We start from the raw sequence: 24,962 nt of genomic DNA, 5'->3' as shown, positions 1-24,962 counted from the left end.
GGTAAGGGGAGAGAGAAAGAGGGAGGGAGGGAGGGAGAGCAGAAAGGTAGAGAGAGAGAGAGAGAGAGAGAGTGTGGAAGTGGAGAGTATGATTTCAATAGTGGGAGAGTCTAGGGCCAGAGGGTACAGCCTCAGATGTCCCTTTAGAACAGAGATGAAAAGGAATTTCTTTAGCCAGAGGGTGGTGAATCTGTGGAAACCATCGCCAGTGGCTGTAATATTTAAAACAGAGGTCGATAGGTTCTTGATTACTAAGGACACCAAAGGTTACACAGACAAGAGAGCAGAATTTGGTTAGGAGGGATAATAAATCAGTTATGATGAAATGGCAGAGGACTTGATTGGCTGAATGGCCTAATTCTCCTTCTCTGTCTTGTCTCTTATGGTCTGACTCTAGAAGTCCCTTTCTCAGCTACTCGCACACATGAACAGCCTCCGGCCTCCAGTCCTTGGCCCCAGGCTCTCAGACATTGAGCCTCCAACCTCTAGACAAGGGAACCCAGGGGTTTCGCCCTTCAGACATGTACCATAGAACATAGAAATCTACAGAACGTTACAGGCCCTTCAGCCCACACTGTTGTGCTGACCATGTAACCTATTCGAGAAGCTGCCTACAATTTCCCTACCACACAGCCCTCTATTTTTCTAAGCTCCATGTACCAAGAGTCTCTTAAAAGACCCTTTTCTATCCACCTCTACCACCTTCACTGGCAGTGCATTCCACGCACCCACCACTCTCTGTGTGAAAAACTTACCCCGATATCCCCCTTGTACCTACTTCCAAGCACCTTAAAACTATAACTCCCCCCCCCTTCCCGTGTCAGCCTTTTCAGCCCTGGGAAAAGCCTCTGGTTATCCACACAATCGATGCCTCTCATTAGCTTGTACACCTCTATCAGGTCACCTCTCATCCTCTGCCACTCCAAGGAGAAAAGGTCAAGTTCACTCAAACTATTCTCATGAGACATGCTCCCCAATCCAGGCAACGTCCTTGTAAATCTCCTCTGCACCCTTTCTATAGTATCCACATCCTTCCTGTAGTGAGGTGAGCAGAACTGAACACAGTACTCCAAGTGGGGTCCAAGATACCAAGATTTTGAAAAGTTTGTCTTCCATAATGTTCATATATATCAAATCATTACACAGTACATTGGGGTAGAACATAAAAATCAATAATAATGCAGAATAAAGTGTAAGAGCTACTGTAAAAGGGCAATGCAGATAAACAATAAAGCACAAGATGATAATAAGGTAGATTGTGAATCTGAGAATCCATCTTGTCATACAAGAGATCTAGACTGTCCCATTTGTGTGTGTTTGGCCCATACCTTTCCTATCCGCCACGGACCTGTTCTGGAGCCTTTTAAATGTTGAGTAACACACACAAAGTGCTGGAGAAACTCAACAGGTCAAGCAGCGTTTACGGAGGGAAATGAACAGTCGACGCCTTGGGCTGAGACCCTCAATCAGGAGTGGGAAAAAGATTATCAGTAGAGTTGGAGACCGAAAGTTTAAGAAAGAAGAGGGAAGTGTCAGAGATGGACCAAGTAAGCTTGAGGGCAGGGTGGAAGTTGGTTACAAAGTGTTTAAATGTTGTTCAGTTTATCAGGATGCTCCCAGGATTAGAGGGCATGTCCTAGAGCGAGAGGTTGGACAAACTTGGGTTGTTTTCTCAGGAGCAGCGGAAGCTGAGGGAAGATCCGATAGAGGTTTATAAGATTTTGAGAGGCATAGATAAGAGCAGACAGACAGTATCTTTTCCCAGGAACATAATGTCTAATACCAAAGGACATACATTTAAGGGGATAGCGGGTAATTTCGAAGGAGATGCGGGGACAGGTGTTTTTTCACACAGAGCCTTGGATACCTGGAATACACTGCCAGCGCTGGCGGTAGAGACAGATACAGGGAATTTTAAGAGCACAATGTAAGGAATGTGAGGAAAATGGAATGATATGGGCATTGTGCAGGCAGAAGGGATGAGTTTCGTTTACCATTTGATTGCTAATTTAATTGGTTGAGCACAACGTTGTGTGTTGAAGGGCCTGGTCCTGTGCTGTACTGTTCAATGCTTTATGTTCTGCCTGCTCCAACCAGCACAAGGTAACGTCAGAGAATCAGTGTGGCTGACAACACAGAATTCGACAGCATAAGTTAGTCAGCATCCCTTTTTATTTCTCTATATATAAAAAAAGCACAACAGCAAAGGCAGTTCACACATGAGATTGTAGAACACAGTGGCTCACTGCTGTAGTAAACAGATCACCTTCCGAGCACAGCAGTGGCTGAGGAAGGAGTCTACAGGTTCGGCAGGTACCTGAACAAGTGTCTTTGAAATGAAAACAGCACAAAGTGAGCCTCAGTGGTGAAATGTACCGGACTTAAACACTCGGAACATGTAAACTACATAGAACCCAGTCAGAAAGACAATCTCAAATCCCAAAGGAAAATATTCACCAAAAGAAAACCCTTCCAAAATCTAAGACTACTAGAACATAGTGGATTAAGAACCTATGCATTTTTACCTAAAATATATATAAAAAAGTAAACTGCAAACTGATCTTTGGTTCATACACCTTACAAAGGTGGACAGGTGGGTGGGAAAAACAATCTACAGGTTAGACCTTATTCATAAAGGCTAGAGTTACTGGCCAATGCAAGGCTTCCTAGTCAGCTGCTCTGCCTGTAGTTCCCAGAGAGAAAAAGAGGAAAAAGAGCTCTGGGCAACAAGCTGAGAGAAAATTCAAGGAACGCAAGGGAATACCCATCTGCCAACCAACCAGAGAACCCTGGTGTCGCTGATGCTGTCAGAGAGGCAATCCCCGCTGTGTCGCTGCGCATGACAAGAATGAATGATTCTGCGGAGATTTTTGTTGGGTTGAGGGGCAAGGTGAAGGGCTGAGGAGGAAGTGAGTTGAATTCCAGGAGTTAGTAACTGTGGAACTGTGGCCTGAACTATATGTCATGGAATTGTGCAGAATGAAACAGGAAATCTCATCCAGCGACCTACAGCAAAATCAGTATCAAGTTCATTAAAATATAAACAAAAAAAAAGGAGATTCATTTGATCGCTGCTCTTCCTCAACACCCAAAGTTCTGGAATGTTCTACAGCTGTAAACAACTGGAATTTAAAAAATAAATCAATTGGCAATCAAAAGCCCAAAACTACACTGGGGTTTCTTATTAAGATACAGAAAAAAAAAAATAGAATTAAAAAGTGTCTTGTTCTATTGGCAATTGCCCACAAAGGGTCAGGTTGAGGATGGCTGTGGCCTAGAGGTGTTACTGCCTCTCAACACTTTAAGGAAGACAGGCATTCCACCTCGTACAGCGGAATGCTGGTTCAGTGCTCCCAGAGGAGGCTAGATTGGTGTCAAAGCTCATCCAAGACACACTGTACCCGACTGCGTTGTGCATGGAATGTTCCAGAAAGGTACCTAATAGTACAAGTGAACTGCACCACTGGTTTTCACCGTGTAGTGTAGTCACGTTCTTCCAAATGCCAACAGCACTCCCACCCTCCCACCCACCCACTATTCCAGCTGTATCCAGAGGTTTCAGTTAAAAATTAGTGTCCTTAGCGCCAAGGAGGTCAAGATGAAACACTAGTTTTTTTTCCAGTTGAGGTCCCTTTCTCAGTTACTTCGAGCGTTCGGACTCCCTCCGAACCGCTTAGTCGAAGAGCCGGTTCCGTTAGGATCAGCCTCTCAATCCTGCAGGGGACAGAAAAAAAAGATAGGCATAGTTAGAAAAAAATTATAGAAAAATAGAGGGCTATGTAGGAAGGAGGTTTAGACTGATCTCAGAGCAGGTTAAAAGGTTAAGAGCAGGTCAAACTTTGTGGGCGATCTGACCCGTACTGTGCTGTAATGTTCTATTTGTCCTACGGTTAACTATTTATTTATACCACATGGGTACAAGCCCCTTGGCCCAGTTCATCCATGCCAACCAAGACTCCCATCCGAGCAAGTTTCATTTGCCTGTGTTTGGCCCTTATCCCCCAAAACCATGCGAGGAGTTTTGATATGTCACCAAAGACTCGAGAATTCTGACTGGTTCCAACACCATCTACTACACAGGCTCCAATGCACAGGACTGGAAAAAGCTGCAGAGGGTAGCAAATCATAGACATAAGAGGTACTGCAGATGCTGGAGACCTACAGCAACACACACAATGTTCTGGAGTAGCTCAGCAGCACAGCTATGGGTGGGAATAAGCAGTCGACGTTTTGGGCCGAGACCCTTGATCAGGACTCATGAAGGGCTTCAGACTGAAATGTCGATTGTTTATTCCCATCTACAGATGCACCATTCTCCTTTCCAGCTCTTTACCTCATCCCTCCCCCTTCAGGTTTCACCTATCATCTTCTGTTTCTCTCTCCCCTCCCTCCACCTTTTAAATCTACTCCTCAGCCTTTTTCTCCAGTCCTGCTGAAGGGTCTCGGCCTGAAACGTTGACTATAATCTTTTCCATAGATGCTGCCTGGCCTGCTGAGTTCCTCCAGCATTTTGTGTGTGTTGCTTGGATTTCCAGCATCTGCAGATTTTCCATTGTTTGTGAGCGGATGGGCTACAGCATTAGAAGATGAAGAACAGAGATTCAGTGTCCACTGAGTGTATGTCAAGAGATAAAAATGTCTTGGCAATATCATCACAAATTTTTTCTCATGAAAATTTTGATACTCTCTCATTTACTTCCATTATATTATAAGAAGTTGAATTTATGCAGTGGACTTATTAAATGGTTTTGTGGCCAGGTTTGCAGACAATATGAAGATAGGAAGAGCGACTGGTATTGTTGAGGAGGCAGGGAGTGCAGAAGGACTTACACAGATTAGGAGAATTGTGCAAAGAAGTGGCAGATGGAATATAGTGTAGGGAAGTGCCCTTTGGTAGAAAGAACAAAGATGTAGACTGAACGAGGAGCATATTCAGAAATCAGAGGTGCAAAGGGACTTGGGAGTCCACGTGCAAGAACTCCTAAAGGGTTAACTTGCAGGTTGTGTAGGTGGTAAAGGAGGCAAGCGCAATGTTAGCACTCATTTCAAGGGTCACAAATATAAAAGCAAGGATTTACGCTGAGCCTTCATAGCCATTGGCCAGACCGCACTTAGAGTACTGTGAGCACTTTTGGGACGCTTATCTAAGGAAGGATGTGCTGGCATTTGAGATTATCCAGAGGAAGTGCAGGAGAACAATCCCAGGAGCAAAAAGTTGAATTTATGAAAAGCATTTGATGGCTCTGGGCCTGTACTTGCTATAGTTTAGAAGAATGAGAGGGGAGCTCATTGAAATCTATAGAATATTGAAAGGTCTAGATCAAGTGGATGTGAAGAGAATGATTCCTATAGTGGGGGAGTCCAAGACCAGCGTACACAGCCTCAGAATAGAAGGACGTCCCTTTAGAACAGAGATGAGGAGGAATTTCTTTAGCCAGAGGCTGGTGAATCTGCGGAATTCATTGCCACAGCGGCGGTGGAGGTCAAGTATTTGGAAATATTTAAAGTGGAGGTTGAAAGGTTCTTAATCATTAAGTGTGTTCAAAGGTTACAGGAAGCAGGCAGGAGAATGGGATTGAGAGGGTGAAAAAAATCAGTCATGATGGAAAGGTGGAGCAGACTCAATGGGCTGAATGGCCTAATTCTGCTCCCATGTCTCACGGTCACCATATATTTAACCTATTATTTATTTTCTTGCAAGCATTTACAGGGAAATAAAGGAATACAATAGAATAAATGGAAAAACTACACATAAACAACCAAAGTGCAAAAGAAGGCAAATTGTACAAATAATAGTAAGAATTTAATGAATTAGTAAATAATACTGAGAACATGAGTTGTAGAATCATTGAATGTGAGTCTGGAGATTGTGGAATCAGTTCAGAGTTGGAGTGAGTGAAGTTATCCATGCTGGTTCAGGAGCCTGATTGTTTTAGGGTAATAACCTTTCCTGAACCTGGTGGTGTGGGACTTAAGGTTCCTGTACCTCCTGCCCAATGAAGGAGCAAGAAAAGAGCATGGCCTGGATGGTGGGGGTACTTGATGATAGATGCTGCTTTCCTGTAGCAGCAGGGCTTGTCTGTGTCCAGGACAAAGAAGTGTGCAGGAAAAATAATTGCGGACACTACCACCCTGCAAACGACTTTTTCTAAATGCTCCCGTCTGTAGCGGCATACCGGACCATAATGCAACCAGTCAGGATACTCTCCACTGTCCATCGATAGAAGTTTGTCGAAGTTTTAGATGACATGCCAATCCTACGCAAACTTCTAAGAAAGTAGAGGCTAGAGCTTATTCAATCTTTCCTAGTAACTCAGGTCCTCTAACTAAAGCTCCCATCTCTCCACAACATGGGTCCGCCTTGACCTTTGGCATGAGGTTTACCTGTCTTCTCGGAGCATGTGCCTTCCTTCTCCTGAGCAAAGTTGAGGCGGTTCTGTTCGACAGCAGTTCCATTGGACTCGGGGCTGCCACTCCTGTGGTGATCTGGGACATCCCCGTATGCTCGGTATGCCATGTTCAGCTGCTCCTGGGCCATCCTGAGGTGTCGGTGAACCATGTCGGTCATTTCCAGGCTTGCCGGCGGTAGGCCGCCCACCGCGCCACGGTAGGACATGTCACCGTTGCTCATCTTGGTCTGCTCCTTGCGCAACACGGCGTGGTAGCCCGGTGGGGCGAAGGCACGGCACTTGGCCAGCCGGCGGCCCCTCAGCCCATCCCGTATCCCACCGCAGCCCAGGTGGACCAGCTCGAGAATATTGAGGAAAAGGCAGAGCCCGCTCACCACATACATGACCAGCAGAAAGATGGTCTTCTCGGTGGGACGTGAGACGAAGCAGTCAATGGTGTACGGGCAGGGCGGTTTGCTGCAGACAAAACCGGGCAGGACCTGTAGCCCATAGAGGAAGTATTGACCCACCAGGAACCCCACCTCGAACAGCGTCCTCATCAGAAGGTGGAACACGTAGACCTTCATCAGGCCGTCCTCCTTAATACGCCTCCTCCCATCGTGCGGTCTCTTATCGGAGGTATTCTCATCCGGCTTGGATAGCGACTCGGGCTCGATCTCTTCGGAGACCATGGGGTCCTCCTCATTGTCGCCATCTGCCTCTTCGTAGTCCCGGGCGACGCCCCGGTGCACCATGGGTATCTTCTTCCTGGGCTGCCTCCTGCCCTCCATCCGGGCAATCCGGTGCATGGCGAAGCCCAGGTAGATAACGGAAGGCACAGAGATCAGGATGATCTGGAAGACCCAGAACCGGACGTGAGACAGGGGGGCGAACGAGTCGTAGCAGACGTTCTCGCAGCCCGGCTGCAGGGTGTTGCACGTGAACTTGCTCTGTTCATCATGGTAGATGGCCTCTCCGCCCACAGCTGTCAAGACGATGCGAAAGACCACCAGAACTGTCAGCCAGACCTTGCCCACGAAGGTGGAATGATTGTTGATTTCCTCGAGGAGCCGGGTCAGGAAACTCCAGCTCATCCTGGTACCTCAGGTCTTCTTCGAGAGGGGAAACACTGCAGGCGACAACAGAACACAAGTGTGAACAACGGTGTCTCCATCAAACCTCTCAACAACCTTCAATCTTTTGAAGCTTTGTCAGGCATTGGTCAGACCACACTTGGAATATTGTGAGCGGTTTTAGCCTTCTTATCTAAGAAAAGATGTGTTAGCATTGGAGAGTGTCCAGGAGGTTCACAAGAATAATTCTGATAATGAAAGGGTTAATGAAGGAGAAGTGTTTGACGACTCTGGGTCTGTACTTGCTGGAGTTTAAAAGAATGGGGGTGGGAGGGGGGAGTTCTCAATACAACCTTTGAATTTTGAACGTGGAGAGACTGTTCTCTAGGTCTGGAGAACAAGGCCTGAGAATACAAGGACATCCCTTTAGAATGGAGATAAGAAGGAATTTCTCAGCCAGAGGGTGGTGAATCTGTGGAATTCATTGTCACAGATGGTTGTGGAGGCCACTGGGTATATTTAAAGTGGAGTTTGATAGGTTCTTGATTAAAAGGGGCATCAAATGTTACAGGCAGAAAGCAGGAGAATGGGATTGAGAGGGATAATAAATCAGCTATGACAGAATGGCAGAGTAGACTTGAAAGCCCAATTATGATCCACCACATGATCCTACTTTTACCCCCACAGGTGTGTGGCACAGACAGCAATCCAAAGATTACTATTCCGGAGGTCCTGCTTCTCAGCTTTCTACGTAACTCCCTATATTCTCTCTTCAGGACATTATCTTTTTTCATATTTATGTCATCGTTACCAATGTGTATCATGAGTGCTGGCTGCTCACCTTAAAGACGTTGTGGACCTGATCCATGACATCCCTGACACTGGCACCTGGGAGGCAACGTACCATCTGGGTGCCTCTTTCACGTCCACAGGATCTCTTAACTATGGAGTCCCCTACCACTACTGCAATCCTCTGCTCCCCCTCTCCTTCTGCGCCTCAGAGCCAGAGACCCAGTTGCTGTGACTTTCTGCTGGTATGTCATCACCCAAGGCCATCGCTCCCTGGAACTGGCCATACAATTAGAGTGGTAAAGAAAGCATACGTCAAGCTTCTCTCCATCTGTTGGGGCATTGGGTATGAATCAGGAAGTTATCTTGCAGTTGGAATATTGTGTGAAGTTCTGGTCATGCCATTTCAGGAAGGATGTGGAGGCTTTGGAGAGGGTCACCTGGATCAGAGAGCACGTGCCTACAGGAGACGTTGGACAAACTTGTTTTTTTTTTCGCTAGCGTGGTGGAGGCTGAGGGGAGACCTGATAAGAGTTTTATAAAATTACGAGAGGCAATGATAGGGTAAGCAAGCAAAATCTTTCTCTCAGGGTAGGTCAAGTACTAGAGGACACACGTTTAAGGTAAGGAGGGTGTAGAGGAGGCTGCGCTGGGAGCACTGGATGTAGTAGATGACCCCGACAGACTTGCAGATGAAGTGACACCTCAACTCAAAGGGCTGTTTGGGAGACTGAATGGTGGTGAGGGAGAAGAGGCAGATATAGCTCTTATCCCGCTTACAGGGGTAAGTGCCGAGAGGGAGATCAGTGGGGAGGAATGAGTGGACACAGGAAGTACGTAGAGTCTCTAGGGGACATCAATAGCCTATCACTCAGCAACTCATTGGCAGAGACTATTGGCAGCCAATTAACCAACCAACCAGACTCCACATAGACAACAACCGAGGTCAGGATTGTACCTGTGTCTCTTGAGCTATGAGGCAGCAGCACTAAACACTGCTCCTCCATGTTCTCAAATCCACACACCTGGTATTGGTGATTCAGGATGACCTATTATGGAGTCATGGAATCACAGAAAAGTACTGAAAGTACAGAAAGAGACCCTTTGGCTCATCTAGTCCGTGCCAATCTATTAATCTGCCTACCCCCATTGACCTGCACCTGGACCATAGCCTTCTATACCCTGACCATCGATGTACCTATCCAAACTTTTCTTAGATGTTGCAATCAAACCTCCATCCACCACTACCGCTGACAGCTCACTCCAGACTCACCACTCTCTTAGCAAAGAAGTTCCCCTTCATCCTCCCCTTAAATATTTCATCTTTCACCCTTAACCAAAGACCCCTAGTTCTGGCCTCACCCATCTTCAGTGGAAAAAAATCCTGCTTGTACTTACCCTATCTATATCCCTCATAATTTTGTATACATCTATCAAATCTCCCCTCATTCTCCTACACACCAGGGAATAAACTCCTAATCTCAAAAACTTAGGTCCTCATGTCCCAACAACACCCTTGTATATTTTCCACATACCCTATCAACCTTATTGATATCTTTCCTGTAGGTAGGTGAACAGAACTGCACATGACACTCCAAATTAGGCCTCACCAATGTATTCTACAACTTCAACATAACATCCTCCACCAACTGAAACAGTTTCTCTCAATCTCCAGCCTCTTAACTGAAGGCTGTGCACCACCTGGTATGCAGCCTCCAATGCGCAGGATCGCAAGAGGCCAAAGAGGGCAGTAGACTCCGGCAGCTCCACCAACGGCCCAACCGTCTTCACCATCGAAGACATTTTCAAGAGGTGGTGCCTCAGAAACACTCTCACCACCCAGGACATGCCCTCTTCTCATACTACCATCAGCGAGGAGGTATAGGAGCCTGCAGATACACATTCAACACTTTAAGAACGACTTCTCCCTCTCTGTAATCAGGTTTCTTAACGGTCCATGAGCCTATGAACACTCCCTCACTATGCTTCTTCTACAATATCTACTTGCCTGGAATTTATGGTATCTTGATATCTTGCACTGTACTGCCGTTAGAAAACAATAATTTTCATGATGTACTTCAGGGATAATAAACCTGATTCTGATCATAAGCCTCAATACAAGTAAGTGTGAGGTGACACATTTTGGAAAGTTAAACCTGCATAGGGCTTATGCTATGAATGGTGGGGCACTGGGAGCGCAATGAAACAGCATAATGGGTTGGAAGCTTGTCATCACAGGCGTACGGGGTGTCAAAACTGGCCATCTTTAGTCACAGCACTAATTTGGGACATTATGTTGAAGTGGTGAGGACGCACTTGGAACACTACAACATAAGACATTTGTCTAATCCAAGCAGCATCCTGGTAAATCTCCTCTGCACGCTCTCTAAAGCATCCACATCCGGAACTGAACACAATATTTCCAACTGTGGCCTAACCAGCGTTTTATAGAGCTGCGATATGAGCTCGCAGCTCTTCAACTCGAACCCTTGACTAATGAAGGCCAACACACTGTACGCCTGTCAAACACCCTATCAACTTGTGCTGTAACTTTCAGGAATCTATGGATGTGGATCCCAAGATCCTTCTGTTCCTCCACACTGCTAAGGATCCTGCCATTAACCCTGTACTTTGTCTTCAAATTCAACCCTCCAAATTGAATCACTTCTCACTTTTGCAGATTGAATTCCATCCGCCACTTCTCTGCCCAGCTTGGCATCCTGTCAATGTCCCATGGTAACCTGGCCAAACCTCCGTAACTCCAGCCACCTTCATGTCATCTTCAAACTTACTAACTCACCCTTCCATTTCCTTATCCAAGTCATTTAGCATAACCACAAAATGCAATAGTCCCAGAACAGATCCCCATGTAGCACCACTGGTCACCAACCTCCAGACAGAAAACACGCAAGCTACAACCGATCTCTGCCTCCTGTGTGCAAACCAATTCTGAATCCACACAGCCAGGTTTCTCCGGATCCCATGTCTCCTGACTTCCCGAATGAGCCTACCATGGGGAGCCTTATCATATACCCCACATCTACTGCTCTACTTTCATCAATGTGTTTTGTCATGTCCTCAAAGTATTCATCAGACATGGGAGGCATAACCTACCCCTCACAAAGCTACGCTGACTATCACTAATCAGACTATGTTTCAAACACTTGTAAATCCTGTCTATTAAGAATCTTCGCCAATAATTTTCCCACATTGAAGACTCAACTGGTTTACAATTCCCAAGATTATTCCTACTTCCTTTCTGGAACAAAGAAACAACATTTGCCACCACCCATCCTCCAGTACTACTCCTGTGGCCAAAACACAAAGATAATACCAAAGGCCCAGTAATCTCTTCCCTTGTTTCCCAGTGTAGTCTGGGGTTTATCCCATTCGGCCCCAGGGACTTATCTATCCCAATGTCTCACAAAGGTTCCAGCACATTCCCTTTCTTCATGTCGACCTGTTCCAGCATTTCATCCTATGCCTCACTGACCTCACAACAGTCAAGGTCCCTCTCACTGGTCAATACTGAGTCATTAGGAACCTCTCCTACCTCATCCAACACCAGGCATATGTTTCCTCTCCCATCCCTGATTGGTCTTACCATCACTCTACTCATCCTCCTGTTCTTCACGTACATATAGATGGCCCTGTAGTTTTCCAGAAGCGTACTCACTAAGGCCTTCTCATGGCCCCTTCTAGCTCTCCTAAATCCATTCTTAAGTTTCTTCCTGGCTGCCTTGTAACTCTCTAGAACCCTGTTGAATGTTTGCTTCCTGAACCTTAAGTGAGCTTCTTTCTTCTTCTTGACTAGATGTTCCACATCTCTCATCAGCCATGGTTCCTTCACCCTACCATCCTCTCCCTACCCTAACAAGACAAACCTCTCCAGAACGCCATGCAAATGCTCCCTAAACAAGCTCCATATTTCTGCTGTGCATTTCCCTGAGCACATCCATTCCCAATTTACATTCCAATGTTCCTGCCCAATTAACTACATTCCCATACTGTCTGTCCAAGGATATAGTAAAGTTCAGGGAATTGTGGTCACTGTCTCCAAAATGCTCACCCATGAAGAGATCTAAACACCTGACCTGGTTCATTGTCTAGTACCTGATGCAGTATGGCCTCTCCTCTAGTCGACCATCTACATATGGTGTTAGGAGTCCTTCCCGGATAAAACAAACAAATTCCACCCCTTCCAAACCTTTTGCACTAGGAATTACCAATCAATATTTGGGAGGTTGAAGTGCCCCATGACAACAACCCTGTTATTTTTGCACCTTTCCAAAATCTGCCTGACTTGTTGAGGTTCCCTCAGCATTTTGCGTGTGTTGTTTAAGCCACTAAGTTCTGTGTTTCTCAGGGGTGGAGTGTGTTAAATACCTTACGGGTAATGTTCACATTGTGTGACATGGAGTTATGTGGAAACATGTCCGACTTCACCCAGAGACATGAGCAGTTCAGCTTGCTTAAACACGAGTTCAAAAGCTGCAAGGAGTGGAGGGGTGGGCAATGAGCCAGGACAATATTTACTAACTAGCCCCAAGGGACAGCAGTATCCAGGAGCCTGATCTCGCCCGAGCCCACTCCCCTGGTACAAATCCTCCCCACAAAGCCCATACCCACAGCGTACCACCTCTTCACTCTGACCTGACCAACGTACAGTCAATAATCCCCCCCTTTGCAGATTTTACCAAACATTCAAGTAAAGATATTATCTCACATCCTTTGCAACGTTACCTTTTGGACATCAACAATAGGTTCTACGGGTTGCAAAGGACAGAGGGAGGGAGGACAGGGAGGAGAGTGGGGGGAAGGTGGGAGAAAGGACAAAGAGGAGAGGGGTAGAGGAGAGAAAGGAAGAAAGGGAGATAGAGATTAAGAGATAAAGGGAGACAGAGGGAGAGAGATAGAGAGGGGAAGGGAGAGGGAGCGCAAGTATAAAACCTTTCTAAATGTAACGCAATCAATGCCACAGTTAAAAACTGAACATTTCACTGATATTAAAACTGGTATTTCAGCCTCTCAAAAGCTGAAGTGCAGAAATAGGACCTGAATCAGAATCAGGTTTGTCACTGACATACGATGTGAAAACTGTTGCTTTTTCTGGCAGCAGTACACTGCAAGACTTTTAAAAAATTACTATTAGCTACAATGAAAATTAAATAAATGGAGCATAAGAGAAATAAAAAGGAAGCATTCATGGGTTCAGAAATCTGATGGAGGGGAAGCAGCTATTCTAAAATGTACGTGTGTCTTCAGGCTCCATATTTCATCGTGTTCTGAGCATGGCTGGAAAGATAGAGCAGACTCGATTGGAGGAATAGCCTAATTCTGCTTATGTTCTGTTCCTTGTGAGTTTATCCACTTTCCCGATGACCATCACTTCTCCCCTCAACTTCAACAACTTGGGGAAGGGAAGCTTCTCCTGAACCCTTAGCCAGTTTCACCAGCGACAGTCTTACCTTCAAAGCTCTTTATTTCTAGTCACGTCTGCAAGTAACCTCACTTTCTCTGTGCCCGACTTCCGTCTCAAATGGAAATGCTCCCCCAGCCACCCTGATAAACAAACTACCCCACACAAGGATCCAGAGTGGACAAGATTAACAACCTACCTTAAAAAATATGAACAAATGTGACTCTCGGCCCAGCCTCTTTGAAACACAGCTCCTTGTAATTCAAGAGAAAGAAAAAAGAATAGGTTTAGATGTGGCAAAGATTCCTTTTGGCGTGACACTCAACAAGACTGAACCAAGCCTTGGAGAAACCCAATAATTTAAAACCTTAGCTCCTCCCTTCAAATATCTCCATAAATTAAATCAGGGAAACATGAAGACACAGGTACAGAAACCTGTGATCATCTTTCGCCCAATGCCGCCCAAACTTGCTGCGCCTGAACAAAATGGTCTCCATTTCAATCTCCAGAAATCTCTTCCGCTAATCAATCTTTGATGGACCATACCTACACATTAGCTTTATTTATCACATGTACATCAAAACATACAGTAAAATGCGTCATCTGCATCAACGACCAGCATAGTCCAAGCATTGTGTTGGGGGCAGACCACAAGTTTCACTGTAAAACCATAAGACATAGGTGTAGAGTTAGGCCATTCAGCCCATCGAGTCTGCTCCACCATTCCATCATGGCTGATCCCACTCAACCCCATACAGCTGCCTTCTCGACATATCCTTTGATGCCCTGACTGATCAGGGAACGATCAACTTCCGCCTTAAATATACCCACGTACTTGGCCTCCACCGCAGTCTGTGGCAGAGCATTCCACCGATTCACTACACCCTGGCTAAAAAAATTCCTCCTTACCTCTGTTCTAAAAGGTCACCCCTCATTTTGAGGCTGTGCTCCATAGTTCTGGAGCATTATAGGAAACATCCTCTCCACATCCATTTTCAATATTTGGCAGATTTCAATGAGATCCCCCACATTCTTCTAAATTCCAGTGACTACAAGCGCGAAGCTACCAAACGTTCCTCATAAGTTAACCCCTTCATTCCCAGAATCATCCTCATGAACCTCCTCTGGACTCTCTCTAATGACAACACACCCTTTCTGAGATACGGGGTTCAAATCTGTTTACAATACTCCAAGTACGGCCTGACAAGTGACCTCTAAAGATTCAGCATTATCTCCGTGCTTTTACATTCTATTCCCCTTGAAATAAATGCCAACATTGCATTTGCCTTCTTTACCACAGACTCAACCTGTAGATTAACCTTCTGGGAGTTTTGCACAAGGACTCTAATGTTTGAACCTTCTCCCCATTTAGATAATAATCCGCACTGTTGTTCCACTTACCAAAGTGCATTATCATACATTTCCCAACAGTGTTCCATCTGCCACTTTTTTGCCCATTCTTCCAATTAGTCTAAGTCCTGCTGCAATCGCATTGCTTCCTCAGCCCTACCTACCCCACCACCTATCTTCGTATCATCCACAAACTTTGCCACAAAGCCGTCAATTAATTTCATTACCCAAAATCATTGACAAACAATGTGAAAAGTAACGGTTCCAATACTGACTGCTGAGGAACACCACTACTCACTGGCAGCCAACCAGAAAAGGCCCTTTTATTCCCACTCGCTGCCTCCTGCTGTCAGCCTTTCCTCCACCTATGCCAATATCTTTCCTGTAACGCCACAGGATTTTACAGCTTCTGAAAATCCAAGTTAATGACATCCACCGCCTCTCCTTTGTCCACCCTGCTTGCTACTTCCTAGAAGAATTCCCAACAGATTTGTCAGGTAAGATTTCCCTTTACAGAAACCATGCCGACTTTGATTTATTTTATCGTTAGTCTCCAAGTACCCTGAAACCTCATCCCTAATAATGGACTCCAACACTTTTCCAAACACTGAGGTGAGGCTAACTGACCTATAATTTCCTTTCTTTTGTCTTCCTCCCTTCTTAAAGAGTGGAGTGACACTTGCAATCCTCCAGGCCTCCGGGACCATGCTAGGATCAAGTAATTCTTGAAAGATCATGACCAGTGCATCCATATCTTTACAGCAACCTCTCTCAGGATTCTGGGATGTAGTCCATCTGGTCCAGGTGACTTATCCACTTTAAGACCTTTGAGTTTGTCTAGCACATTTTCCTTTGTAATAGCAACAGCACTCACTCCTGCTCCCTGACACTCACGGACCTCTGGTACACTGCTAGTGTCTTCCACAGTGAAAACAGATGCAAAGTATCCATTAAGTTCATCTGCCAATTCTTTGTCCTCCATTACTACCTCACCAGCGTCATCTTTCAGTGGTCCAATATCATCTCTCACCTCCCTTTTACTCTTTATATAACTAAAAAAACTTTTGGTATCCTGCTTTATATTATTGTCAAGTCTGCCCTCATATTTCATCTGTTCATGTTTCCAGCACCCACACAGCATGCCCACAACTTAGTGACCCTAACTGTATGTCTTTGGAAGATGGGAAGAGATTGCAGCATGCAGAGGAAACTCACACGGTCACGGGGAGAAGGCTCAAACTTCTGACAGCAGTGGGATTTGAGCCCTTGTTGCTGGTGCTGTAAAGCATTGTGCTAACCACTGCACTGCTGGGCCACTGGCCCTAACGGAAACCCTAAAACATCCACCAGTTTCTCTCTTCACAGATACCGCCTGACTTGTTCAGTATCCCCAAGGGGGGGTTGTGTGCGTGAGTGTGGTAAGTCATAGAGCAATAACAGCCCAACCAGTCCATCCTGACCACGACCCCCGCTCATCTAGTTCCAATTACCTGCATTCAGCCCATATCCCTAAGCCCTGCCCCTACAATGTACCTATCCAATTTGTTTCTTAAATAATAGTATTGTACTTACCTCAATCAGTCCCGTTGGTTGCTCATTCCATAAACCCTACACCACCCTACGGGTGAAAAAGTTGTCCCATAAGGTCCCCTATAAATCTTTCCCTTCTCACACTAGACTTAGCCTCTTTGTTTAGGATTCCCCTACACTGGGGCGAAAATTGTTACCATCCATTTTATCTAAGCCTCTCATACCTTTTAACACTTCTACAAGGTCACCCCTCCTAGATTCCAAGGTATGAAGATTCGGTCTGGCCAAACTCTCCCTATAACTCGAATGCAACTTTTAAGAGCAGTTTGGATAAGTACATAGATGGGACAGGTTGGAGGGATATGGTCCAGGTGCAGTTTGATGGGACTAGGCAGAATAACAGTTCAGCACAGACTAGGTGGGCTGAAGGACCTGTTTCTGTGCTGTACTGCTCCATAACTTTAGTCCTGGAAACCTTCTCGTAAATACTTTCTGTATTCTTTCAATTTTAACCAAGCCTTTCCTATTTTTAAGGTGATTGGAGAAAAGCTTAGGGGGGATATCAGAGGAAAATTCTTTTCACAGAGTGATGGGTGCATGGAACTCCACTCACTGGATTTTTTTTTTGTTTTCCGCGCTATTCTTTGTAAACGCTTATGACAATTCAGATCAGCAGTTCCTGAGACATTCAAAGTACTCCTTCTGGCAACAACTATCATTCAACAGTCAAAGTCACTTAAATCACATTTCTTCCCCATTCTGATATTTGGTCTGAACAATAACTGAAACTCTTGACCATCTCTGCATGCTTTAATGCATTGAGTTGCTGCCACATGATTGGCTGATGAGATATTTGCATTAACAAGCAGGTGTACCTAATAAAGTGGCCATTGAGTGTTTTTATTTACTGATTGTTCAAAGCCATTCAATTATTGCCTACCACTAAGGAGACTGAGGTGAGACATCTGCTCAAACTACTGCAGCAACACACACAAAATGCTGGAGGAACTGAGCAGGTCAGGCAGTATCTATGGAGGGGAATAAAGAGTTGAGGTTTCTGCTTCAGATTCTGACTTCTGTTTGCCCCATTCCAGTCCAAAGCATCAACTTTTTAACTCCCTCCATTGATCTGCAGTATCTTGTGCAGTTAGGGTAGATGTGAATTTAAACGCTGGCCGTCCGCCTCTGCACCCACCCACCAACCTGTTTCATAAGCCACTCACCCACCTGGTCTTACTCATCACCTGCCAGCTGTACTCCTCCCCCACCCCCCAACATTCTTATTCTGGAACCTGCCCCTGCCTTTCCAGGCCTGCTGAAGGGTCCTGGCCTGAAACGTTGACTGTTTATTCCTCCCCATAGATGCTGTCTGACTTGCTGAGATCCCCCAGCATTATGTGTGTGTGTTGCTCAGTATTTCCAGCATCTGCAGATTCTATTTGATCCTCGAGCTACCAAGTGCTTCTGGCGAAGGTGCTCTCACAGTACCTTTGGGAATGATAGGTGACGAATTTCCTAAGTTAGGGTGCTGTGAATGGCGAATGGCTCGGGAGGAGGGCCTACAAGGTGCTCCTTTGCAGCTGCTCCGTGTCTGGCTTGGTGGAAGAGATGAGCTGGCATTGGAGAGGATCCAAAGGAATTCCACGGAAATGATTCCGGGAATGAAAGTATGAGGAATATTTGATGGCCCTGGGCCTGTACTCGCTGGAAGGTACAGACGACACTCACATCGAAGAAAGTAAGAAGAAAGGCATTACTGAAGAGTCAGGAAACCTGCCTGTCACATTTGGGTCACAGTTATATTTACAGCAACACTGTACGTACGGCAATGCAGGAAAGCATGCGATGAATTTGGGGTGAGGGGGGAGGTCTCATTGAAACCTATTGAACAGTGAATGGCCTAGATAGAGTGGATGTGGAGAAGATGTGTCCAACAGTGGGAGAGCATGGACCAGAGAGAACAGCCTCAGAATACAAGGACATACAAGAACGAAGACGAGGAGGAATTTCTTTAGCCAGAGGTGATTAATCTATGGAATTCATTGCCACAGACAGGAGTGGAGTCCATGCCGCAAGGGAGGTGAGGAAAAGAATGGCAAGGGTGGACACACCCGGCACTGAGACACCAGACAAGGCCATTTGATTCTCAACAAATGGTCTATTAATCATTACAGAATGTCTCTTTGGTATTTCCTGTGCTCTCCCCTCTCCCCATTCATGATTCCCCCTCTCCCTGCCCCCTTCCCACTCTCAGTCCACGATAGAGACCCACACAGACAGGTGGGTCACAGTCAGGAGGGGGAAGAGGAAGAGTCAGGTACTTGAGAGTACCCCTGTGGCTGTACCCCTTGACAATAAGTACTCCTGTTTGAGTACTGTTGGGGGGGTCAGCCTACCTGGGGGAAGCAACAGTGGTTGTGCCTCTGGCACAGAGTCTGGCCCTGTGGCTCAGAAGGGTAGGGAAAGGAAGAGGATGGCAGCAGTGATATGGAACTCTATAGTTAGGGGGTCAGACAGGCGATTCTGTGGATGCAAGAAAGAAACTCAAATGGTAGTTTGCCTCCCAGGGGCCAGGGTCCGGGATGTTTCTGATCGCGTCCAAGATATCCTGCAGTGGGAGGGAGAACAGCCAGAAGTCGTGGTACATATTGTTACCAATGACATAGTGTGGTAAACCATGTATATATGTTGTAACTCGGTTACCTGTCTGGACACACCCCTCTGCTGACTGCCCCTGTGGCTCCTCCCACAGAGTCCTGTATAAAGGTGTTCGCCTTGCCCCTCCCCCTCAGTCCGGGGGCAGACACTCACTGTGGAGGTCATATTGTACAGCGAATAAAAGCCTTTCAGTATTTTACCAAACCTCAGTCTTTTGGAGTAATTGAAGGTGCTTCACATAGGTAGGAAAAGGGAAGAGGTCCTGAAAAAAGACTACAGGGAGTTAGGAAGGAAGTTGAGAAGCAGGACCGGAAAGGTGGTAATCTCGGGATTACTGCCTGTGCCACGTGACAGTGAGTATAGGAATAGAGTGAGGTGGAGGATAAATGCGTGGCTGAGGGATTGGAGCAGGGGGCAAGGATTCAGATTTCTGGATCATTGGGACCTCTTTTGGGGCAGGTGTGACCTGTAAAAAAAGGATGTGTTGCACTTGAATCCCAAGGGGACTAATATCCTGGCGGGGAGGTTTGCTAAGGCTACTGGGGAGAGTTTAAACTAGAATTACTGGGGGGTGGGAGCCAAACTGAAGAGACTGGGGAAGAGGAGGTTGGCTCACAAATAGAGAACGCTTGTAGACAGTGCGAGAGGGAGGATAGGCAGGTGATAGAGAAGGGACGCGCTCAGACCGAAGCTTTGAGATGTGTCTATTTTAACGCAAGGAGTGTTGTGGACAAAGCGGATGAGTTTAGAGCGTACTTGGAGATATGATGTGGTAGCCATTACAGAGACTTGGATGGCTCAGGGACAGGAATGGTTACTTCAAGTGCCGGGTTTTAGATGTTTCAGAAAGGACAGGGAGGGAGGCAAAAGAGGTGGGGGCGTGGCACTGTTGATCAGAGATAGTGTCATGGCTGCAGAAAAGGTGGACGTCATGGAGGGATCGTCTACGGAGTCTCTTAGGGACAGGAAGGGGTCAGTAATTTTACTGGGTGTTTTCTATAGGCCACCCAATAGTAACAGGGATATCGAGGAGCAGATAGGGAAGCAGATCCTGGAAAGGTGTAATAATAACAGAGTTGTCATGATGGGAGATTTTAATTTCCCAAATATCGATTGGCATCTCCCTCGAGCAAGGGGTTTAGATGGGGTGGAGTTTGTTAGGTGTGTTCAGGAAGGTTTCTTTTTTTTATTCTTAATTTTTTTATGCGTTTCTACAATAGAGCTATAGAAAAAAAACAAAATGGAGGTTTATACAATGCAAAACAAACAAATCCAATATATAATTCATAACAATAAAAAAAGCACCCAAAATAAAATCATGTAAGATTAGTATCCACGCCAACCTCCCACTGAAAAAAATACCCAGGCCAACCATTCCTGTGTATAAAAGAAAAAAAAATTAATCAGAGCATTCAACCCCACAGAGCTGTAAATATATATAAGAAAAAAGTATAATGCCAACTACCAAAACTATAATGTAATTCACAACAAAAAACCGTAAAACGTAAAAAGAAAGCTGAAAGTAAGGGATTGTAGCATGCAAAAAAAGGATAAACTGAACCTGAAGAGGAGTTATGAAAATATTCAAGAAAAGGTCCCCACACCTTATGAAACTTTATGTCCGAATTAGGAAGTGAATATGAATCTTTTCAAGGTCTAAACAGGCCATAATATCATTAAGCCATTGAATGTGAGTGGGTGGGGCAGCATCTTTCCACCTAAGAAGAACCAACCGGCTAGACAAGAGAGAGGCAAAGGTAATGTTTGACGTTTAGTCAGACTCAAGTGCATAAAAAGAACACCTTCACCCAAGGTGCCAAAAAGAGCAAGCAGAGGGTCAGGTTCTAAATGGTAATTAAGAATATGAGATAGGGTTGAAAAAACTTCTCTCCAGAATTTCTCTAGACTAGGACAGGCCCAGTACATATGGATAAGAGAAGCCTCAGCCCCTTTACACTTATCACAAAGAGGACTAATGTCAGGGTAAAACCACGATAATTTAGTCTTAGACATATCAGCCCTGTGTACAACCTTAAACTGCAAAAGGCAGTGGCGAGCACATAGAGAGGCTGAGTTAACTGACTTAAGATTTGAATCCCAAACCGCATCAGATAAGGAGATATTTAGATCATGTTCCCAGGCAGTTCTAATTTTATCGAAGGGGGCGTGCCTCAAGATCACTAACTTATCCCGAATAGCAGATATTAAACCTTTACCCTTTACCCAATGGATTGCTACAAAGGAACAAGTCCAGAACATTTTTCTCAGGCATCTCAGGAAAGTTTGATTTTAAAAGGTTAATGAAATGTCTAATTTGAAAGAATCTAAAGAAGTGAGAACTAGGTAGGTTAAACTTTACAGACAGTTGTTGAAAAGTTGCAAAACAATTATCTATAAAAGATCTTCAAAGCGCCTAATACCCTTTCTATACCAATCGTAAAATGTTGAATCCCGTTTAGAAGGTAGGAAAAGGTGACTGTGTAAAATCGGGCTAGAGAGAGAAAAACCATTAAGACTATTAAATTTTCTAAACTGAGCCATATTTTTAAAGTATGTCTGATAAGAGGATTAAAAATAAGTCTAGGCAAATGACAAGGAAGTGCGGAACCGAGAAATGCAGAAATAGAAAAATCCTTAGTAGAGTTCTACTCCATTGCCACCCATTTTGGGCAGTCAGACTTATGATAGAAGAAAGACCAAAGAATAAGACAACGAGTATTGGCTGCCCAATAATATAAACCAAAATTAGGCAAGGCCGTACCACCTTCCTTTTCAGATTTTTGAAGGTGAGCTTTATTAAGTCTAGAGCGTTTACGTTTAATTCAATCAGGCTCGTAAGGCACGACCGACCCTTGACAAAGCCATGCTGACTACTAATCATATATCTCTCCAAATGTTCATAAATCCTGCCTGTCAGGATCTTCTCCATCAACTTACCAACCACTGAGGTAAGACTCACTGGTCTATAATTTCCTGGGCTATCTCTACTCCGTTTCTTGAATAAAGGAACAACATTCGTAACCCTCCAATCCTCCGGAACCTCTCCCGTCCCCTTTAATGATGCAAAGATCATTAGAGCGATAGAGCATAGATAGGAGGAAATAATAGAATCTAACCCATCAAAAAAAAGCTTAGAAATAAAAATTGATAAAGACTGAAATAGATACAAAAATTTAGGAAGGAAATACATTTTAATAACATTAATTCGACCTACAAGAAAGGGATTTCTTGACACAATATGTAGATAAGTCTACAAGAGGAGAGACTGTACTTGATTTGGTATTGAGAAATGAAGCTGGTCAGGTGTCAGATCTCTCAGTGGGAGAGCATTTTGGAGATAGTGATCATAATTCTGTCTCCTTTATTGGACATTGGAAAGAGATAGGAACAGACAAGTTAGAAAAGCGTTTAATTGGAGTAAGGGGAACTAAGAGGCTATCAGGCAGGAAATTGGAGGCTTAAATTGGAAACAGATGTTCTCAGGGAAAAGTACATAAGAAATGTGGCTAATATTCAGGGGATATTTGTGTGGAGTTCTGCATAGGTACATTCCAATGAGACAGGGAAGTTACGGTAGGGTACAGGAACCGTGGTATACAAAGGCTGTAATAAATCTAGACAAGAAGAAAAGCTTACAAAAGGTTCAGAGAGCTAGGTAATGTTAGAGATCTAGAAGATTATAAGGCTAATAGGAGGGAGTTTAAGAAGGAAAATAGGAGAGCCAGAAGGAGCCATGACAAGGCCTTGGCGGGCAGGATTAAGGAAAACCCCAAGGCATTCTACAAGAACGTGAAGAGCAAGAGGATAAGACGTGAAAAAATAGCACCTATCAAGTGTGACAGAGGGAAAGTTTGTACGGAATCGGAGGAAATAGCAAAGGTACTTAATGAATACTTTACTTCAGTATTCACTATGGAAAAGGATCTTGGTGATTGTAATGATAACTCGCAGCACACTGAAAAGCTTGAGCATGTAGATATTAAGAAAGAGGATGTGCTGGAGCTTTTGGGAAGCATCAAGTTGGATAAGTCGCCGGGACCGGATGAGATGTACCCCAGGCTACTGTGGGAGGTAAGGGAAGAGACTGCTGAGCCTCTGGCGATGATCTTTGCATCATTAAAGGGGACGGGAGAGGTTCCGGAGGATTGGAGGGTTACGAATGTTGTTCTTTTATTCAAGAAACGGAGTAGAGATAGCCCAGGAAATTATAGACCAGTGAGTCTTACCTCAGTGGTTGGTAAGTTGATGGAGAAGATCCTGACAGGCAGGATTTATGAACATTTGGAGAGGTATATGATTAGTAGTCAGCATGGCTTTGTCAAGGGTAGGTCGTGCCTTACGAGCCTGATTGAATTTTTTGAGGATGTGACTAAACACATTGACGAAGGAAGAGCAGTAGATGTAGGGTATATGGATTTCAGCAAGGCATTTGATAAGGTACCCCATGCAAGGGTTATTGAGAAAGTAAAGAGGCATGGGATCCAAGGGGACATTGCCTTGTGGATTCAGAACTGGCTTGCCCACAGAAGGCAAAGAGTGGTTGTAGAAAGATCATATTCTGCATGGAGGTCGGTCACCAGTGGTGTGCCTCAGGGATCTGTTCTGGGACCCTTACTCCGTGATTTTTATAAATGAACTGGATGAGGAAGTGGAGGGATGGGTTAGTAAGTTTGCTGATGACACAAAGGTTGGGGGTGTTGTGGATAGTGTGGAGGGCTGTCAGGGGTTACAGCGGGACATTGATAGGGTTCAAAACTGAGCTGAGAAGTGGCAGATGGAGTTCAACCCAGGTAAGTGTGAGGTGGTTCATTTTGGTAGGTCAAATATGATGGCGGAATATAGTATTAATGGTAAGACTCTTGGTAGTGTGGAGGATCAGAGGGATCTTGGGGTCCGAGTCCATAGGACGCTCAAAGTAGCTGTGCAGGTTGACTCTGTAGTTAAGAAGGCGTACGGTTTATTGGCCTTCATCAATTGTGGAATTGAATTTAGGAGCCGAGAGGTAATGTTGCAGCTATATAAGACCCTGGTCAGACCCCACTTGGAGTACTATGCTCAGTTCTGGTCACATCACTACAGGAAGGATGTGGAAGCCATAGAAAAGGTGCAAAGGAGATTTACAAGGATGTTGCCTGGATTGGGGAGCATGCCTTATGAGAATAGGTCGAGTGAACTCAGCCTTTTCTCCTTGGAGCAATAGAGGATGAGAGGTGACCTGATAGAGGTGTAGAAGATGATGAGAGGCATTAATAGTGTGGATAGTCAGAGGCTTTTTCCCAGGGCTGAAATGGTTGCTACAAGAGGACACAGGTTTAATGTGCTAGGGAGTAGGTACAGAGGAGATGTCAGGGGTAAGCTTTTTACTCAGAGAGTGGTGAGTGTGTGGAATGGGCTGCCGGCAATGGTGGTGGAGGCAGATACGATAGGGTCTTCTAAGAGACTTTTAGATAGGTACATGGAGCTTAGTAAAATAGAGAGCTATAGGTAAGCCGAGTAATTTCTAAGGTAGGGACATGTTCAGCACAACTTTGTGGACCGAGGGCCTGTATTGTGCTGTAGGTTTTCTATGTTTCTCTGTTTCTATATCTGAATCAGGTTTATCATCACTCACATGTTGTTATGTTTGTTTCTTTCATTGTGAAAGCAGTACAGTGCAATACATAAAATTACTGCAATACCGTGCAGAAGTCTTAGGCACCCACCCTAGCTATATCCATCTATATATATAAAACCAATATATCCAGTACCAATGAC

The 24,962-nt window shown here is 45.0% G+C and overlaps 1 protein-coding gene across 2 annotated transcripts in view; it reads right to left on the bottom strand.

Annotated features, from left to right (window-relative positions):
- Window positions 1-3,535: 3,535 nt before the first annotated feature.
- LOC140199270 (gap junction gamma-1 protein-like) overlaps window positions 3,536-24,962 on the bottom strand; it is a 48,040-nt gene continuing 26,613 nt past the window's right edge. Inside the window, exons 2-4 of one of the 2 annotated variants that reach the window (XM_072261039.1) lie at window positions 13,870-13,924; window positions 6,385-7,518; window positions 3,536-3,714 (exon numbers count right to left, since the gene is read on the bottom strand). In XM_072261039.1, the coding sequence (XP_072117140.1) occupies window positions 3,701-3,714; window positions 6,385-7,483 (1,113 nt within the window). In that variant the 5' untranslated portion in view covers window positions 7,484-7,518; window positions 13,870-13,924 and the 3' untranslated portion in view covers window positions 3,536-3,700. The remainder of the gene's footprint in view (window positions 3,715-6,384; window positions 7,519-13,869; window positions 13,925-24,962) is intronic. The other variant, XM_072261040.1, reaches the window with a different exon arrangement.

The sequence above is a fragment of the Mobula birostris genome, chromosome 6 (assembly GCF_030028105.1).
Source record: "Mobula birostris isolate sMobBir1 chromosome 6, sMobBir1.hap1, whole genome shotgun sequence".
Classification (NCBI taxonomy): Eukaryota; Metazoa; Chordata; class Chondrichthyes; order Myliobatiformes; family Myliobatidae; genus Mobula; species Mobula birostris.
Note: the sequence above shows the minus strand (reverse complement) of the source record. Positions and strands in the feature narration are given on the sequence as shown.